An 18671-nucleotide genomic window follows, 5' to 3' on the forward strand; every position below is an offset into this window, starting at 1 on the left:
ATTACGATTCTGAAGAAACGTTTCAACTCCTCGCGAAGAGTAGAAGAAATCAAGAAGAAAATATACAAATCTCCACAAAAAATCACCAGAAAAATCGAAGAAATATTATTCAAGGTACTATTTTACTGTTCTTCTAGGTTTTTTTTTTCTAGGTTGTTTCTGCCATGTGCCTCATCCTTAACTAGCAAAACATTAAAATATTTCAAGAAGAAATATACTGCCTTCCCCTGATATTGTGGTAAGGTGTACTTCAACGAATTTTGGGTGTATTTCTGTAACCGTTTTGGGTGTATTTTTGAAGTTCTATTATCTTCAAAACGATTTCAAAGCTTGACTTCAGAAACCATGAAAATCGAAAAAAAAAAACGAAGCAAGAATATAGAAAGAGAAACGCAAAAGGAAACGAAATCTTTTGAAAAATGGAAGTTATATATTCGCGTTAATTGATTTGGATTGATTTAAAAGTCTGTTAAAGAGGCACCTAACATAAGTAGTGCGTTTAGAGGTTTCGTTATCTTTAGATTTGTAAAGCTTGTAAGCACAAAACACTTGTATGTAGAGATTAATCCTAATTTTAAATGTGTTTATGTTGATCATTTAATTTTAGATGTGTTTATGATTTTGTTATTTATTTAATTTTGGATATATTTATATTGTTCATTTAATTTTTGATGTGTTTATGGTTTTCTTACTTAAAATTTATGGATGTGTTAGTGCTGATTATTTTTTTCACACCACTATTTGATTTGGAGTTTATAATGTTAATATAAATTAGATGTGTAAATATCTAATTTTAGATGTGTTTATATTGTTCATTTAATTTTAGATGTGTTAATAAATAAGATATTAAAATACCAAAAATAAAAAAATAAATAAATTGAAATGAATAAATGCTCATGTTCAACTAAACAACCAAAAATGTCAACTAATAATAAAATGAGATATGATATTTCATTCTTGAATCATAAATTTTATTTGGTTGATTTTTGTATGTGTTCAAAAAATATTTTGTGTGCGGCTATATTATTTTAGATGTTTTATATTTTTACGTAATTAATTAGTTTGTAAAATTAGTTAAAATACCAAACAATCAAAAAATGAAAAAAATTATAATGAATAAATGTTAGCGTTCTAATAAGTAATAAAAAATTCAACTAATAATAAAATAAAAAATGTTAGACGTATTTTTATTGAGTAATATATGGAAAACAATTCAACTTTATTTTTAAATTGTATTTATATGATTTTAGATGCGTGAAAAAAATATTTTCATGTATATTTAAATAATTTTAGACGGGTTATATTCTCTTTCACCTTAATTGTGCATAAAATCAGGTTGTTATTTCTATGGATTCATTGAATTTAATCTATTAATATAATAATAATAATAATAATAATAATAATAATAATAATAATAATAATAATAATAATAATAATAATAATAATAATAATAATAATAAAGAAAAAAAATCAAAGTGAATGAATATTTGAGACTTGAGGAGAATAAGAACCTTGAAAATAGGAATGTGTTTTAATTTAAAAATAATTATATAATATTATTTAAATTAAAAAATTAACTAAAGACTAAATTTTAAAGGACATAATATTTTTCATAAAATTATTCATGTATTATTTATCACACTTTTATAATAATAATATTATCTAGATCTCACAATAACAAAACCAATAATAACTATAATTCTAATTTTAAATTTTTATATAAATAAAATAAAAAATTATTTTGTATTTTATGTCATAAAAATTATTTTGTATTTTATGTCATAAAAATTTAACAAGTGGCCAAAGAATAAAAGCAAATCTCCATTCATGTAGAAACTTAACAAATCTTCATTTTCATTATAGTATCAAATAATTCCCCAAACGCTCATTTCTAATAGCTTTTTGCCCTCCTTACTTATGCATGCACTAAGTTCATTTTTCTCATTATTTTTCTTTTTTTTTTTTAACTTTTTTGTCCCTTTTCCTCTTTCGTTTTTTTTTTGTTCTTATTTCTCATTTTTTTTCATGTTTCAATTTTTCTTATTTTATATTTGTGCAAATTAGTTTATCTTATTTGTGTAAAAATTTTGGTTATTTTAGTAAGTCATGAAAAAGAAATAACAAAAAAATAAAATAAGTAATGAACGATGGAAAAAGAAAAAATGTGAGTAGATGTAGAGTGTCCATCTCCATACATTTCAAAAAGAAATTTGCAATTGCAACTTGTTTTCATTCCCATCAATCATCATGTGCACCTAAATTAAAAATAAATTACGAGGCACTGTTTTATTTTTTAAAACAATATAAATTACTTTAAATTTGCAAAACCGTAACCGACTTTAATTCATATTATGATAGTTTAAGATAAGAATCGTCATTCTGATTACATCCTCTTTCCATCCTCAATCTTGTCCTTAATCTCATTAGGGATCATCGATTTGTACTTTTTGGTGTATAACCAGAACTTACAATACATGCTTGGTTGACAAATTGAACAAGGACAAAGTGACAAAATAATATAACACGCAAGTCTTGTTATGCTAATTTTAAAACTACAGCATCTCAACTGATTTTTCTTTTATTTTAACTGGTTTAAGACACACAGATCATCAAGAACTTGAGAAAAAGCATATATTCATAACAAAACCAAAATAGACATGTACAATCTCGAAACAAAAACAAATAATCAACAGATGCTAAAAAGACTCATATTAACAAGCTCAGATATTAAATCAAGAGCACGGAACTCCCAGCTCAAAGTGGGGTTCAAAATCACATATAATTGTAGCTAAAGAGTAAAAACTATTTCATTCAGTGATTTTACCATTTTTTCTGATCAAGACCGTCATAAACCTACTCCCAGAACCAGAGAGAACAAGAAGGATTCTCCCTATTCAAAACCTATCTGCATGCAAGAATCTACCTGCCATACACAAACAAGACAAATATTAGAGAAAAAAACCACTGTGTCCTATATGATGAGCTGATGCAAACAAGAATGTGTACCAACAGTGGAGCAGAGAAAGAAGACTTCTTACACATAAACCTGCCTTAAAACCTACCTGATACACATAAACAACATGAAGTTAGAGAAAAAGAAACTGCATAAATATATGATGCAATAATGAAGCAAGATTGAGTACTAACCTTCTATATAGAGCTTTAACATCTTCAGCTAATGAATTACTTTCGAGGAAGAAATCACCACATTCTTTCACAGGGACGCTCTCCACTTCGAAAGCGCTATCACCACAATACTCATTCCATTCAAACCACATCTTTGAAATCAACTCCTTCTTGAAACAAGTAGCGTGATCTTCCTCTTCTGGAGAATCTGCTGCCAACAACCGATATACAAAGACTTTCTTTGTCTGACCTGGTCGGAATGCACGGCCAATAGCTTGGCGAGTAACTGATGGATTGAGATGAACATCCATAATGATTACGCGGGATGCCCCAACCAGTGATATGCCCTCCCCACATGCCTTGATTGAGCCAAAGAAGACTTTGGCATCAGACGAGCTGTTGAACTTTTCCATTGACCACTCCCGTTGTTCAGGGCTTGATTCTCCTGAGATGACAAAAATTTCTTTGCCAAGGCTCCATCCATTCCATTTTACTGCTAACCTTTCCAAATATTTCAGAGGTAGGAGATATTGACTGAAAACCAGAAGCTTCTCCCCAGCAGACTCGCACATGTTGAGCATGTTGCGAAAGAATTTTGACTTCACCCCATCTTTCACATCTAGTTTATCAATCAACTCATCAATGATGTTATCGGATATGGAGTTCTCACCACATTTTTCAGCAACAGGTTTCAACTTAGGATGAAGATAGGTAGCACTGCCAACAGAAGATATTTTGAACTTCCTGGAAAGCCTCTTCAATTTCTCAACTTCATGCTTCTGTCTAGAGGTAAGGTTGAGCACCACTGTGAAATCAACCATACCAGGAAGCTCGTCCAGAAAATCTCCTTTATAGTAGTGAAGCACCTTGCTTGTCATCTCACGTAAATCTTGAATGACAGCCACCTTTCTTCTGAAATCAGTATCCTTCTGCAAAGTATGTTCGACTAAATCACAGAAGTTTCGAACACCAGGTACATGCACTCTGCTATAAATGCGCTTGACAATAGGCTTAGAAGTTTCCATCTTCAAAAATTTTGGCGGCCGCACCAGATCTAAGATGTTAAACACCTCCTGCACATGATTCTGATATAAAGTTCCTGACAGTACAACTTTTCGAGGTGTTCGAACTTTGGAAAGGGACTGCATGATATCAGTATTCTCATTCCTTGGAGTGTGCCCTTCATCTAAAATGAGAATAGAAGGAACCTTAAGCAATATCTCCTGGCAGTCTACTGATGCTCTGCTGGTGGAATCATCGCATACAACTGTGGAGAACTGTTTGTATCCTAAGAAAAGGATACTCTTCTGGTCCTTCCATTTTTTCAAAACTTCCAGTTGCTGAGATCTATTGTCAGCCTTCACACTGTAAAAATCCAGAAGTGGTATATCCTCAACTTGCCATCTCTGGAATTCTTTTTTCCAAATTGATAGTATTCCCTTGGGAAGCACCACTAGCGGTCTACCATTGGGATATTTGCCCAGAAAACTTTGCATGAAACTAATTATCATGAAAGTCTTCCCTGATCCAGGAGCATGAGCCAAGATGCAACCCCCAGGATTATCACCCGCGAGGTTCCTCACGAGAAAATTGAATCCCTCGACTTGATGTGGCTTCATTTGCTTCATATGTCTCGGGTGTGCAGAAATATCAGTCACTACAAGATCATCTTCAGCTACGTGGATCCCAAGCATCGCAGCTTTCTCTTTGGAACTCCATGAATCAGATGCATAAGTCCTTGTACTCCTTTTAACCTGCAATCAAATCAAAACAAACATAAAATAATCAAATTAACTCTTCTTGCCCCCAAGTATAACTCATCATATATCATTAGTATTATGAATGAGGTCATGTTTTACAAATCAATTGAGCAAGCCACATGATACAAGTTGACTATCTCCTATTAAATGATGTTGGTTTGGTAAAGGGTGCCTAACAAAACTAAGGTGAATCTAATAGCTAGCAACAGAGTAAAGAAATAGGGAAGAGAAAGAGCACACGACAACCACTGCACTATGGTTTGATTTACTGAGCTAAATATCAAGGCAATAGTTAGCCAGAGAAAACAAAACAGTATGAAATAACACTGCTCTGAGCAAATGTAGTGTGTTCAGTCCTTCTCAGTTTACCAAATCCTGATTCTTGCCTAGAACAAAATTCAACCACAAAAAGTCACCAAATTACCCTCTGCTGCTATATTATCTTAGCAGTTGAGATACATGGATACTCCTAATATTGGTTCCCTATCAGAATCAAACATAAAAAGTCACCAAATTCAACCACAAAAGCATATTTTGTCTAGAATCCCTATAACAAAATGAGTTCCTAGGTGTCTCACTTTTCATGTTGCCATGCACTGCTAAAGTATTCAATCTATACATCTAAGTTCAAGTCCCATGCCTAAATTCTCAATTTCATAAATTTACCGAGTGTCTATGACCATATGTATAAAAATAATTAAACAAATCAGGTAGAGAAATAGACAAACCTTGTACTGAAACTCAAATATGGTCTCAATGCTTCTTTCGATAACCCCACATACACGACAAACATAACCAAGATCATCTTTTAAAACAAAAGAATGATCACAGTCTTCCTCCTTTTCCTCTTCTTCATCGAGCACATTCATAGAAGCATCCTAATAGAAATACAATTAACAAATTAGTGAAATAGCAAGATAGAGACCTGCTATATTACAAGAAAAAATTAGTATTGAAGAAACTCCAAAAGGCATCCATAATTAGTATAATTTAGAACCAAAAAATAAATCTGATGTACATGATAGAGTAGCATCATTCTCTAATAAATAGCAAGCGGGACCACAAATTAACCAGGGAAGAAACACATAAACTGTGTAATTATAAAACAGATCAAAGATCCTACTTTAAATTGAAAATTACATTCAAATGATAAAAAGTGCAAGTGGAAATACACAACTTAAAACTTGCATACATCATTGTAACACATAAGCTTAAAACATAATTAAAACAAATGAAGGAGATCCTAATTACTAGAATGATGAATACATAGCAAATCAAGGCCATGATAATCAAATTTATCATCTACCACAGTCTCCATCTACATCATTGATGTCACCATATCCTTTGACTTCATCGACGTTAAGGTGATGAAAGAACACAGAACAGACCACAAGTTTGAAGCAGCTGACGTTGAACGTGGTTGCACAAGGACTAGGGGAAGATGAGGGAAAGAGGCCATGTGACCCCTTTCTCTTATGAAAAACATAGAGAAATGAGGTTGCTTCTTTGTTTCCAATGATTTTATGATCTTCCTTGGCAATCCCAGAATAATAACAATCTTGCAATATCAATAGCTGATCATGCAGTCTTGCAAGATTGCATCTTAACAACTGTGCATGAAACAATCTTGGTTTCGTAACATAAACAACCTTTTACCATATAGACAAAATTTTCTGGAGTAAAAATAAAAGCATACTCTAAATATACATGCCATAGCAGACTTGCATATGTGTATGATGAATAAAGCATGTATAACACCGAGCATGAAGTGCCAGAGTATTAATGTTATGTTCCATTAATTATAAGGTTTCAATACACAGAAATCACATTCACTATCCATTTCTTGTCTCTACAATAAAACCAAATAATTTCTAAGTTAGCTAATAACAACATTCAGAAAATTTCTTAGATTATGTGCATTAACAAGTCATGATGCTAAGTGCTAAGAAACAACTGCCTTACTCAGAAAGAATTAGACCATAATTTTTTAATATCAATTTATTCCCCATATCTCCAGCTTAAGACAGCTAGTAGGGAAGCACCACAAGCGAGAAAACATGGAAACTGTACCCATAAACTAACTGGACAAATACAGTTTCAATTTCTAAAAAACCAAAGATAATAAGAAAGAAAATCAATAAATCACACCTTCGAACATTCTATAGCCATTGACATTTCCCTCCAAATATCACCTAAGCCATCATCTTTCTCTTCAACCTCATCTTCTTCCTCCTGTATACCAACATAGATACCTTTGTCTCTGGGACTCGTATCTTGACCATCCAGACTTTTCTCAATTTTTGGAACTTTACTTTTCTCATCGAATTCAATGGGAGCATGACCCTGTTATGAAGCATTATTGACACATAAAATGGCAATGGATGTCACTGAAATAACTTGCATATTAGAAAAGCAGCATCTGCTAAATAACAGAAGCTACAAAGTAAATCTGCATACACAGAATCTTATAAAGGAAGCTATCATAGTCCCAACCCATTAACCCAAATGAATGAGTTTGAACTATTCTGAAATATAAATGGAAATCTCATAACAAACTATTCATATTTCAACATTAAAGTTGTGCTTAGTAGGAGTAAGGGGAACACAGGTACAAATAGGATGGTACAAGCTACTACTGATTTAAATTTACAAATGTAGATATCTCATTGTTTTTGTATTTCATTTTTCAACTTTATCAGTTGCACAACTAATGAAAACCCACTTCAATCAACTCAGCACTGAAGTAAACAGGGTACAAACACATTTCTACTAAAAGCTCCAGCATGCCAATACTTATTATCTCAATTCTCAACGTAGCAATATACAAAGAATTACAAAAGCAAAGGAAACACTTACATTCATCTGCAGCGCAGGAGATGGTCTTACTGGTGCAGGTAACACTACTTGATGAAATCGAGGATCAGAATTTTTATCATTATCATCCTCATCATCTGAATCAATAATTACGATAGATGTTGGGGCTGCAGGAACATTCTTCTTAATTTGCCCACCCTCCAACTTTATCAGACCCTGATGTGCACTAGTAACTGGTTCAAATTCCAATTTGACAGTTTCTTCAGTATGGTTAGTTGCCACTTTCAATAATTGATTGATCAGGGAAGGGTATTTTGCAAAGTATGGTCCCAACATTTGCATTTTCTGCACTCTGAGGGCCTCTATGTCCTTCGTGACACTTCCAAATTCCCCACTGTCAAGCCGGTTCAGAACAGCAGATATTGCAAATGGGTCACTGTAATCCACAACATTTGAGTATGGGGAGCCATCAGATGACAATTTCAGTCTTTTGTGTCCCTCAGAAGAATATTCTGGTTTCCAAAAATGAATATATCAAGTCAAAACTCATGCACTAGTAACACCCATTAATGCATTATTCTTTTTCTCAAATAAATAAATAAATAAAAATTGACCAGCTTGCAATATACATATAAACACAGAAAATTATGAAATCACTAATGGGAGAGATTAGAAAAACTATACTAAGGGTAAACTACATAAATATTTTTTTCTTCCAAGCAATATATACTGAATATGATGCAATGCCAACTGACAAAATGGGCATATACATCAGGGTATCGCTTGTTTCTAGAGGCTGAGACTGAGACTGGGAAACTGTGACTCAGTATTGTGTTTGGTGGCAAGAAACTGGAACTAAAATTTCAGTCACAAGACACAAAATTTCAGTCCCTTCAGTACCTCAAGAAAGTGGAGACACAGGAGACAGAAACTTTTGAGGATGAATACTGAAACTTTAATAACATTTCTTTTCAAAAATACTCTCATTTAACTTTTCAAATTCCAAATCTATCCTTTAATCTCCATATTTATCTTAAACTAAACATAATATTAAAACATAATTCAATTCAGTACATTTTTCACCAAACACAATACAAAAACTTAGTTTAGTCTCTGTCTCTCAATCCAGTCTCCCTTCCAAATGCAACCCACATGAGATAAAAGACTTAAACTCCAATGATCATTGTTGATTAAACACCATTCGGCACCTAACCAAACCGAAAAATTTATAAGTGTTAATGTTAGAAAACTCACCAGTTTACATTTTTCAAACAACAAAGAAAATGTGGACTAGCTTGTCCACTTAAAGCCCAATCGAAAGCACAAGCATCCACCCATCATCATACCAGAGAAATCTCAACCAACCACAGTGAAGAAACCAAAACTACTATTGACCCTCACTTCTAGTTTCTACACACTTAGCCCTCAATTCACTCTCAGAATCAGAAGTACTTATCTTTGAAGGTTTCCACTTTTCACCACTACCGAGGCAACTATTAAGCATAAACTGACTTATAGAACCTTATATACCAACAGCAAATTCACAATTCACAATATATATCCATAAAAATTGGAAAAATCCAAAATAAATTGACAGAAAACAAAAAAAAAAGTTGAGTAAAGTATCGTTTTTGTCCCCAACGTTTGGGGTAAATCCTATTTGTGTCCCTAACCTTTAAATCATCCTATTTGTATCCCTAACGTTTGTAAAAGTGATTCAATATTATCCTGCCGTCAATTACATATCTTGAACGCTTTAGTTTGAGTTTTAAAAATATCTTCTTGAAGTTAGAATACAAATGTCTGGATAGAATCGATGATCCACTCCAAAAAATAGCTCATCAAAAGTTGAAATTAATTCCTACAATATTTACATAATTCACTTTTCTAGGGGCATAATTGAATCTAAACACAAATAGTGGGTATAATATTAAAATCGAACCCATCCAAGTGAGACCTAATTGAAAATGAATACATCCAAATGAAAATAATTGAAAAATATAATCTAATTTGTTAATATAATTGATAGTAAGATAACATTGAATCACTTTTATAAACGATGAGGATACAAATAGGGCGATTTAAACGTTAGGGACACAAATAGGACTTCCCCAGTTGTAGACAAGAACCATACTTTACTCAAAAAAGTTCTATACTCACGAATTCAACAGAGGAATTTAATATTCCACAAAAAACGGTTAACTAAAGAAGAACATCAAAAACAAAATGCAACTGAAAACACAACAAAACATACATTTGACTCTACCTGGCAATCAACATTCAAGGCAGATTACACGAAAAAAGAAAAACGGTTGACAAGGAAATGAAGAATACCAGTTGGAGCCGGACGTTTAGCTGGGAGTGTATCCACCGTTGAACCCATTGATCAAAATCAAAAACCCTGAATGATCAAACATAGGGGGAAATGATCAAAATTAAGAAACTATTTGAGCTTTTCTTCAACTAAAAAAATAGGAAAAATTTTCTGATCATTGGAAAGAAGAGTATGCAGGTGACATACACCTGAATCACTGTGAGAGAGGAAGAAAGAGCATCGGGAAATTACGACGAAATGTGGGTGTGAGAAAGAGAGAGAGTACAATTGTGTGAGTGTTGAGTTGAAACTTGAAGGCCTTTTTGGCCGGGCACTCGCCACTCGGTGGGTAGTGGAGGGGACTAAATATTACGAGAAAATTCGGCTCCTCTCCCCATGTCAGATACTAAATTGACACTTCTCTCCTTTTTATTTTATAGATGTACATTCTTTCTTTTTTTAACATTTAAAAATTTTTTCCTTTAATTTATTTTAAATTTCCTATGTTAATTAATATTAATTTTATCTATTTCTTTAAAAAAATAAATTATTTTTTAAAATATAATTATTAACAAAAATTTTATTTTTTATCATAAAATTTTGCTTACTAAAATATTCTTTAATAAATTATTTTTTATTAATTAAATTGTATTTTTATCAAAATACTTTTAAAAAAATTAATAATTAAATAATATTTTTCTAAGATCATTCAATAATTTTTTAATTATTAAATTATAATTTTACTAAAATTTTTGTTAACAATTATTTTTATATTTTATTATTAATTTTTTATATCAATATTTATTATTTTAACATTAAATAAAAAAATCTTACTGTTGTTAATGTATATAATAATTATTATATATTGATATAATATCTTATTAAAATTTTTTATTTAATATTAAAATAATATATATAGATATCAAAAAATTAATAATAAAATATAAAAAAAATTGTTAACGAAAATTTTGGTAAAATTATAATTTAATAATTAAAAAATTATTAAAAAGTATTTTAAAAATATATATAATTATTAATTTTTTAAAAATATAATTTAATCAATAAAAAAATAATTAATTAAAGATTATTTTAGTAAGTAAAATTTAATAATAAAAAATAAAATTTTGTTAACGAATATTTTTTTTTAAAAAAATTATTTTTTCTTAAAAAAATAGATAAAGTTAACATTAGTTAATACAAAAAGTTTAAAATGAATTAAAGAGGAGAATGTACATTTATAAAATACAGGAAAAATGAGTGTCATTTTAGCATCTCGCAGGAGAAGGAAGTAGAATTTTCTCAAATATTATTTATTTATTTTTATCAAAATTTATGAAAAAATATATATTAAAAATAATAATTATATTAATTTATAAATTTATAAAAAAAATATAGAATTATAAATAAATATAAATAATCATATCAAATATTTTTGAAATTTACAAAACTTATTGTGTAATTATAAATTTATTTTTAACAATTTTAGCTTGAAAATTAGATTGAATGGATAACATATATTTTTAATAGATCAAATGCTATTTTTATATTTTCTTGTTTTGTACATTTATTAATAATGTGTAATATGTGAAATGAGATTTCACCTAATTTGCAAGAATGAAATTTTACCTAACATATAAAGAATATTAAAAAGAGAGGATTTTTTAAATAAATAAAAAAAACATTTTTTTGAAACAATTTTTTTTTAATTTTAATTTCTAGCGTTTTTTAGAACGAGTTGTTCGCACTCCAAATTCTCCCTTCTTAAACTATTATCATCATTTCTAAGGTTGCTTTTGTTTATAAAGACAGAACACTAACATATAGAATACAAAAATATAAAATCATGTTTGAGATATGGACAGAAACATTATATCAAAAGATACTGAATTAGTATATTTTGTGTCTATTCCGACAGGAAAGACAACAAAAGACACGGCTTATTTTTATTTTATATTTCTTAATTTTTTATAATTATATTTTTTATTATTATATTTTTTCTCAATTTTTTTGAATGAAAAAAATGAGAATAAATTAGATTTTTATAATTTATTCTAGTTTATCACCAAATAAAATACAAAAATATAAAATTTTGTATTTCTATCTTTTGTGTCTTGTTATTAGTGTCTTAATTTATCTTGTTCTCAAAAACAAATACAGCCCAAGAGTACAGAGGAGTACACAAAAAATACACAGACAATCATGGCTTCTTCAATATTACGGGTGACAATAGCAACCACTATCATAGTTTCAAAAAATATAGGTACATGGGTATATACTATATTTATTGTTTAACAAGAATTTTTTTTATTATAAATTAAAAAAATTATTATTTCTCCTAAAAAATACGATTTATTTCTGTGTATTCTTGTATACATGTATATATTCTGAAAATAATGATAATAGTTGTCATTATTCATTGTTGTGAAGTTTAAAAATTTGAGTCAGCCAATTATTTATTTTTGAGAATTTAAAGTGAAGTTAGCTAGAAGATGCAATAAATTTGCCAAAAATTTTAAAAAATATATCCTTATATTTAAAGTTAAAAAATTATTATTAGAAATAATACTTTTTAATTTATTTTTAAAAAATCACAAAATTTAACAATGGATTATTTAACATAATTTCTATTTTCACATAATCTATTTATATGTTTATCCAATCAACGTTTCAATGATAAAAAGGTTTATGTCCTAAATTCATATATGCTGTCCATATTCATTGATTACGTAACAATCTGAATATTCGTAATTAGCCTCATTGGCAGAAAACAGAGAATGAAACTTTTAGTTCTCTGTCACACAATTTGAGAATAAATGTCTTATCTGCAGCACATATTTGCCATATAAGCGGAGATCTTCCAATATGCTTGTAGAGATAGCATGACACGATGATTTTTGCAGTCAACATCACAGAATTTTATAAAATAAGATATCATTGAAATTAGAGAATGTTTTCTGTGAAAAAAATATTTTTATTTTTTAAAACGTTGAACAATCATGAAACAAAATGTCAAATAAAGGGTTGGGATAATATTTATACAGTAATTGTTAAAAATATTAGTTTTGACTCAAAGTTTAATATATTTGTACACTGATTTAAGTTGGTTTGATTAGACCAAATATTTAATGATCAATTTTTTTTAGACGAATTAATTTTTTTTTAACTTTGCGACACAAGCTGCACCCATATCCCACCCAAAAAAATACTGTAATACAAATTAATATTCCAATAAATAGCCTGAATAATTATTCATAGTCTAGCGAAAAACTACTCCGTATTTTAATTATCAAATACTACTTTATATTTTAATGAAATCCATATCCTCCTATACAACTTCATGAAAAAACTTGAAAGCTGACGAAAAAGAATTTATAATAAATTCCAAGTAATTTCAAGAATTATAATAATTTGAAACTTGGTGTATGTAAAATATTTGTAAGTCTTTTTTAATTTATTATAATTTAAATTTACACCAAATTTAAGAGAGATGACTTTACAGAAAATTAATAATAGAGATCACTATTAAAGTAAACAAATATTAATTAGTGTAATTAAACAAGAAGGTTGAAGATGGAATTGAGAATGAGGAGAAAAGTTGGAACGAGATTGTAATAGAAGCCATTAATATTGTTAGTAAATAAAGCACCTGCATAAGTGATTTAGTGTTTGTTTAATATTTGTTTGGATTGAGGTTTGTCAAAGAGTTTGAGTGATAGTTTTTTTTTGTAGAATTGATTTTAAGTAGTAGTGAGTTTATGTCAATATAATTTATGTTTAGTAATTTTATATTAAAATTGATTTTGATAAAATGAATATTGTCTAGTTAATATTAGTTAAAATCACTCTTAGATAGATAATTAGTTAATTATTAAAAGAGTATAATATTAAATTATGATATTATTTTTTTAAATATATTTAATCCTTTTTTATACTTCTTTTAGTATTTTTTATATAGTATTTTTTATAGTATTTTATTTTAGTATGTTATAATTTTTTATTATTGTAATTTTTTAAGTATTTTTTATAATAAAAATTAATATTTATTTATTAAATTAAAAATAACATATAAAATAATATATTTTAATACTTTTTATAAATATTCTCAGTAATCTTAATTTTATTATTGTTGTAAGTTCTAACTTTTTATTAATTATATTTTTATTATTATTTATAATTGATTTTTTATTTAATTTATCATTTTTAATAGGAACAATAATACATATTATAAAAAATTAGAATAATGAACAATGCGCAAGAATTACAATGATAAATTTTACAATATCAAACAAAAAAATTGTATAATTATTTTAATATTCTCAATATTCTTTTATTTGTATTATTTTAGACGATAACATTTTATTACTTATGACTTTATTGTTATGTGTGATCAGTTTTTTATTTACTTCATCATTTTTAATAAAATCAATAATTCATATTATAACAAACTTATAATAAAAATTTAATTAAAAAATAAAAAATTAAAATAGAAAATAAATTATTAAAAATGATAAAAAAATTATAGAAAATTATTAAAACCAATAATGACCAGCAACAAATCTAAACGCACGTGAAATGAACGCAGATGAACGCAAAAGCTATCATTTCTTACTTCAAATGAACGCGCTTTTAGGATACAAAATCACGTGAAAAGTTGTCAAACATTAAAAAACAGTGTTCAATGAACTTAAACACACTTCTATCCTTTTCCACGTGTTTGCCAAGCACATCCTTAATAGTAATAGTGTATCAAAAACCATAGTATCTTGTTTGAGCAGAATGAATACATCAATTAACGGAATTTTTAAAAAGTTATATACCAACATAATCCACAAAATACTAGTCTGATTAATAAGAAAAGGAACTTCTAGCTTCGTCGCGATATTGGACCTGTAGATTGTGACTCGCTCAATTGAGATGACATCAAACACCTCAACACCTTCGGGCTTGAATTTGCACAGGCTAGCAAAGTCTGCCCAGCCTTCGAAAATAACACCGAAGTTACCGTCTCGTCTGTCACTAAATCTGATGTAGATGACTTCCACCTCAATGTGGTCGTGTACAAAGATGAGTGTGTGCCTCTAACCAATGAAGTTACAAATTAAATTAAACAACAGCTAGTGACTATACTAACTAGTAAAATGAAATATGTATAGAAATGAGGATCCTCTAGCATATCATTCATAGATTTCTATTTCCAAAAATAACGAGTGAACTAGAACTGAATCATAAACCCTCAATCATAACAAAGGAGATGTATCTCATTATTAACCCATTGACCACCCATTAGAGTTATACAGATATTAATATCTTATGAAGTAGTTATGATATAAGACAATAATCACATTAACATTTGATACGTAATATGTACCTCAGCCACCTATAAAACTCGGAACAAAAACAATAAAGTCGGACCCACGTATTTGAAAATAAGAAATGTGGTCAGCAAAATCTTATCACCCAAAACGAAATACGATAACCAACCTAGGATCTCGGACTTATCCGCAACAAATGAGCAAAACATCACCTATAAAGCCGAGTACATATCCTCGGCTAAAGATCAGGTTCTATTCTCAGATTTATATTCGCTTGACATATTCACTAAGACTCATTATTGACTTGAGTATCGGAATATTTTTTGCAGATATTTCCGCCGCGGTGTCCAGTCCTGGCCGACGTATAGCTCTCCCTCCTTAACGACACCCCGCTTGGAATTGTTATAGCTCGACTACCCTCGTACGGACGAACCAACATTAATTAATAATTACTATTTTACCAAAAATCATCTAGTTGCATAATCAAAATAAATCAAGAACCTTGAATTTCACCATAAGTGACTTGTGAAAACCAAAAATCAATATTTTCTTAAAAGTGTCCGAATTCTACCGCTAAACTCCTAATCACACACAACTGGAGAATACACCGTTTTGCTTTAAAAACACAAGAAAGCCAGGGATCTATCTATTACATTATCCAAGTATCAAATAAAATAGCACACATTAGACAAGAATGGTTCAAGAACACTGGAAACATTGACAAATTCAGGGTTCAACCCAATTTCCTCCTTTGCCTCTCTCTTTGCAATGTCCCCATCATCCTTATTTTCTTCCTCTACTATACCATATTATCACCATAACAAAAATTCAAAATTAATCTATTTGAGACAATTTCCCAAATAATTGACATGCAAACAAACAACACTCCCAAAAAATACAGGACCTATTGGAGTGAAAGGAGAACTTAAAAGAGCGCTTAGTGAATATAACCCTAAGATCATCGACATCCCCTTTAAAGAGGCAGATCAAAACATCAACTCTCTTTAGTCTAAACTTTTCAAGGTTCTGAGCCACTACTGTGGCCAAATCAGGAAATCCCACTTGGAAAACAACCTTACCGCTCCCACACTCTTCTTTATTGCTCTGTTCCTCAACATCCTCCGCAAAAGATGGTGGCTTGTAGAATTGGAGCTGTTGCGTCAAAGCTTGAAGCAATGGGCCACATCAACATAAACCGCACAATAAAAAATCATAAATAACTCAATGTCATCGACATTATCAAATCGTAAATAACTCAACGTCATGGACACAACGTACTTGCATTCTTGGTTGCCCCATGTAGTCAATTGCCTTCCTTATGGGGAACCTTAAGTCGGCCAGATCCCGATCTATACTTTCGCGCCGTTCAATCACTCGATCTCTTCTACCGTGAAGCGCTGTCTCCTTCTATGGGTTCCAAACGAAGCTTGCCAATGATCCCAACCCAACTTGACCATACCTATTAATGGATTTTGGTGCTTTCTTGTAATAAGAAATTCTAAACTTTTTCCAAATTCCTACCAACCGTTACTCTGTTTTATTTGTGAATCAACCCATGTATTTTTTATTATTTGAGTTTACAACCTGGTACTTCAAGATCCAGATTATTCCTTCTCCACTGAAGAAAGTTCCTTGAAATCATTCAATCTTTTCACTTCTATAATTATGTTCCATTTAGGGATGAGAATAGATATCATCAGTAGATTTTCTTCTCGAGCTCTATTTAGGAAAATGTTTTTTGTCCTTGTCTCATTTTTTTATGGATTTTTATATATTTTTTATTGGAGAGGTGGATATCTGTAGATATTCATATTTTTTTTATTTTTCGTGGTATTCTCCAATTCAATAGACCAATGACTAATTCGTCGCAGATCGAAACTCCATTTAAGGATTTGTCATTATTCAATGAGTTGTTGCATGCACAAGACGAATTTTGAACTCTGATACTTGCTTAAACATACCAAAGAGCTATAAATGGATATCAATCTTTAAAACATTTTAAAAAATTAACACAATTATAATATAATTCAATACAGTTAAGCTAAATTTATCATATTAAAACACAATGTATACACAAATGAAGATATTTTAGAAATTTCACCCTTCGCAAAAATTTGATGGGTCCCCATCAAACAAGTACATCTACCCTTGTCCCCTTTTATTTGCGGAGGTAGGTCCCGTTTCATCTCGTAAAAATATTTTTTTGGTCTTGTTAAATCTTTTATCGTAGGTAATATCTACGGTTACCTAATTTTACAGATGTATTTGTCATTCCTAATTCCATCTTTTTTCTATTTTGTTGCTTTATTTTTTTAAAAATGTTATATATACACACACATACAGGGAATGTATTATATAAAAATGACATTCTTATATGACAGTGTGAGAATCAAGGTTCTAAAAACGGGACCGAACTAGTTGGTTCAATCAGATTAACCAGAAACCAGTCATCTAATCGATCTGGTTGACCCCAAAATCGGCTTGCAAAAAATTGATGAAAAATTGGTCAAATTGTTAGTTGACCGGTGAACTGACCGAACCGGTTAGGTTTTTAAAAGGATATGTTTTTTGCTATTGGCTCGAATGGTGTCGTTTTGGCGCAAAAAAAAAAAAAACCTTAATGAACCCACTCAACTCAATACCTGGTGACCCCAACCCCTTATGCTCTTGCGAAAACCTCACCCCATTACACTCACCAACCACCACACAACCACACATGAACCCTAATTTTCGCCTCCAAGTTCCAATCTTCATTGAAGTCCATCGAAGGCCACCGTCCTTACTAGTCAACCACAATCGACGCCGGCTCAGAGCTGCTATCATCGGGCAAAAGGATCTCCAACGGGCAGAAGGAAATCACCGTCGCGAATCGAAGCTGCTATCAGCGGCGTCGTCGGTTGGTCGTCTGAACTCCGAATCTTCCTGGTCAACATCGTTTGTTCGTATGGTCGTCGAAAGCTTCTCTGTCAACATCGATGGCATCTGTTCTGCCGTTGTGACCTAGATGCCTTCTCTGCATATGTTCTGCCTCTATGTCGTAGTGAGTTTCAATTACTTTTTTATTTTATTAACTAACTATATGAATTGATGCAGAGTTTTTTATTTGGTTAATTATAAGAATTGATGCAGAATTCTTTTACTAATTTAAATTCAGTTAATTTTTTTATTTGGTTAATTATATGAATTGATGCAGAGTTCTTTATTTAGTTAATTCAGTTCTTCTATTGCTTATGTAATTCAATCTTGGATTCTAAATTTTGCTGTAATTGTTGTAAACTTGTATTGGTTGCTGTATGCCTATATGTAATTCAATTTTGGATTCTGAATTTTGCTATAGTTGTTTAA

At 30.2% G+C, this 18671-nt stretch overlaps 2 protein-coding genes across 6 annotated transcripts; both read right to left on the minus strand.

Annotated features, from left to right (window-relative positions):
- Positions 1-2617: 2617 nt before the first annotated feature.
- On the minus strand, positions 2618-10419 carry LOC112707678 (protein CHROMATIN REMODELING 35). Of its 5 annotated transcripts, none has more exons than XR_003156117.2 (8): positions 10222-10408; positions 10035-10101; positions 7743-8212; positions 7035-7229; positions 5615-5764; positions 3148-4880; positions 3007-3062; positions 2618-2923 (listed from the first exon to the last, which is right to left on the minus strand). XR_003156117.2 is itself a non-coding variant. In XM_025759553.2 (8 exons), the coding sequence occupies exons 2-7, from the start codon at positions 10081-10083 to the stop codon at positions 3059-3061; spliced, it is 2601 nt and encodes an 866-aa protein (XP_025615338.1). In that variant the 5' UTR covers positions 10084-10101; positions 10224-10419; the 3' UTR covers positions 2618-2923; positions 3039-3058. The 5 variants fall into 5 exon arrangements, 4 of the variants coding, with proteins under 4 accessions (XP_025615338.1, XP_072057547.1, XP_072057546.1 ...); XM_025759553.2 differs by having other exon boundaries at positions 3039-3062; positions 10224-10419; XM_072201446.1 differs by having other exon boundaries at positions 3039-3058; positions 3144-4880; positions 10224-10419.
- A 5572-nt stretch (positions 10420-15991) lies between these two features.
- Positions 15992-16625, minus strand: LOC112705408 (nudix hydrolase 15, mitochondrial-like). Its single transcript, XM_025756240.1, has 3 exons — positions 16605-16625; positions 16226-16478; positions 15992-16125 (listed from the first exon to the last, which is right to left on the minus strand). The coding sequence occupies exons 1-3, from the start codon at positions 16623-16625 to the stop codon at positions 15992-15994; spliced, it is 408 nt and encodes a 135-aa protein (XP_025612025.1).
- Positions 16626-18671: the final 2046 nt, after the last annotated feature.

This window comes from Arachis hypogaea, chromosome 8 (genome assembly GCF_003086295.3).
Source record: "Arachis hypogaea cultivar Tifrunner chromosome 8, arahy.Tifrunner.gnm2.J5K5, whole genome shotgun sequence".
Classification (NCBI taxonomy): domain Eukaryota; kingdom Viridiplantae; phylum Streptophyta; class Magnoliopsida; order Fabales; family Fabaceae; genus Arachis; species Arachis hypogaea.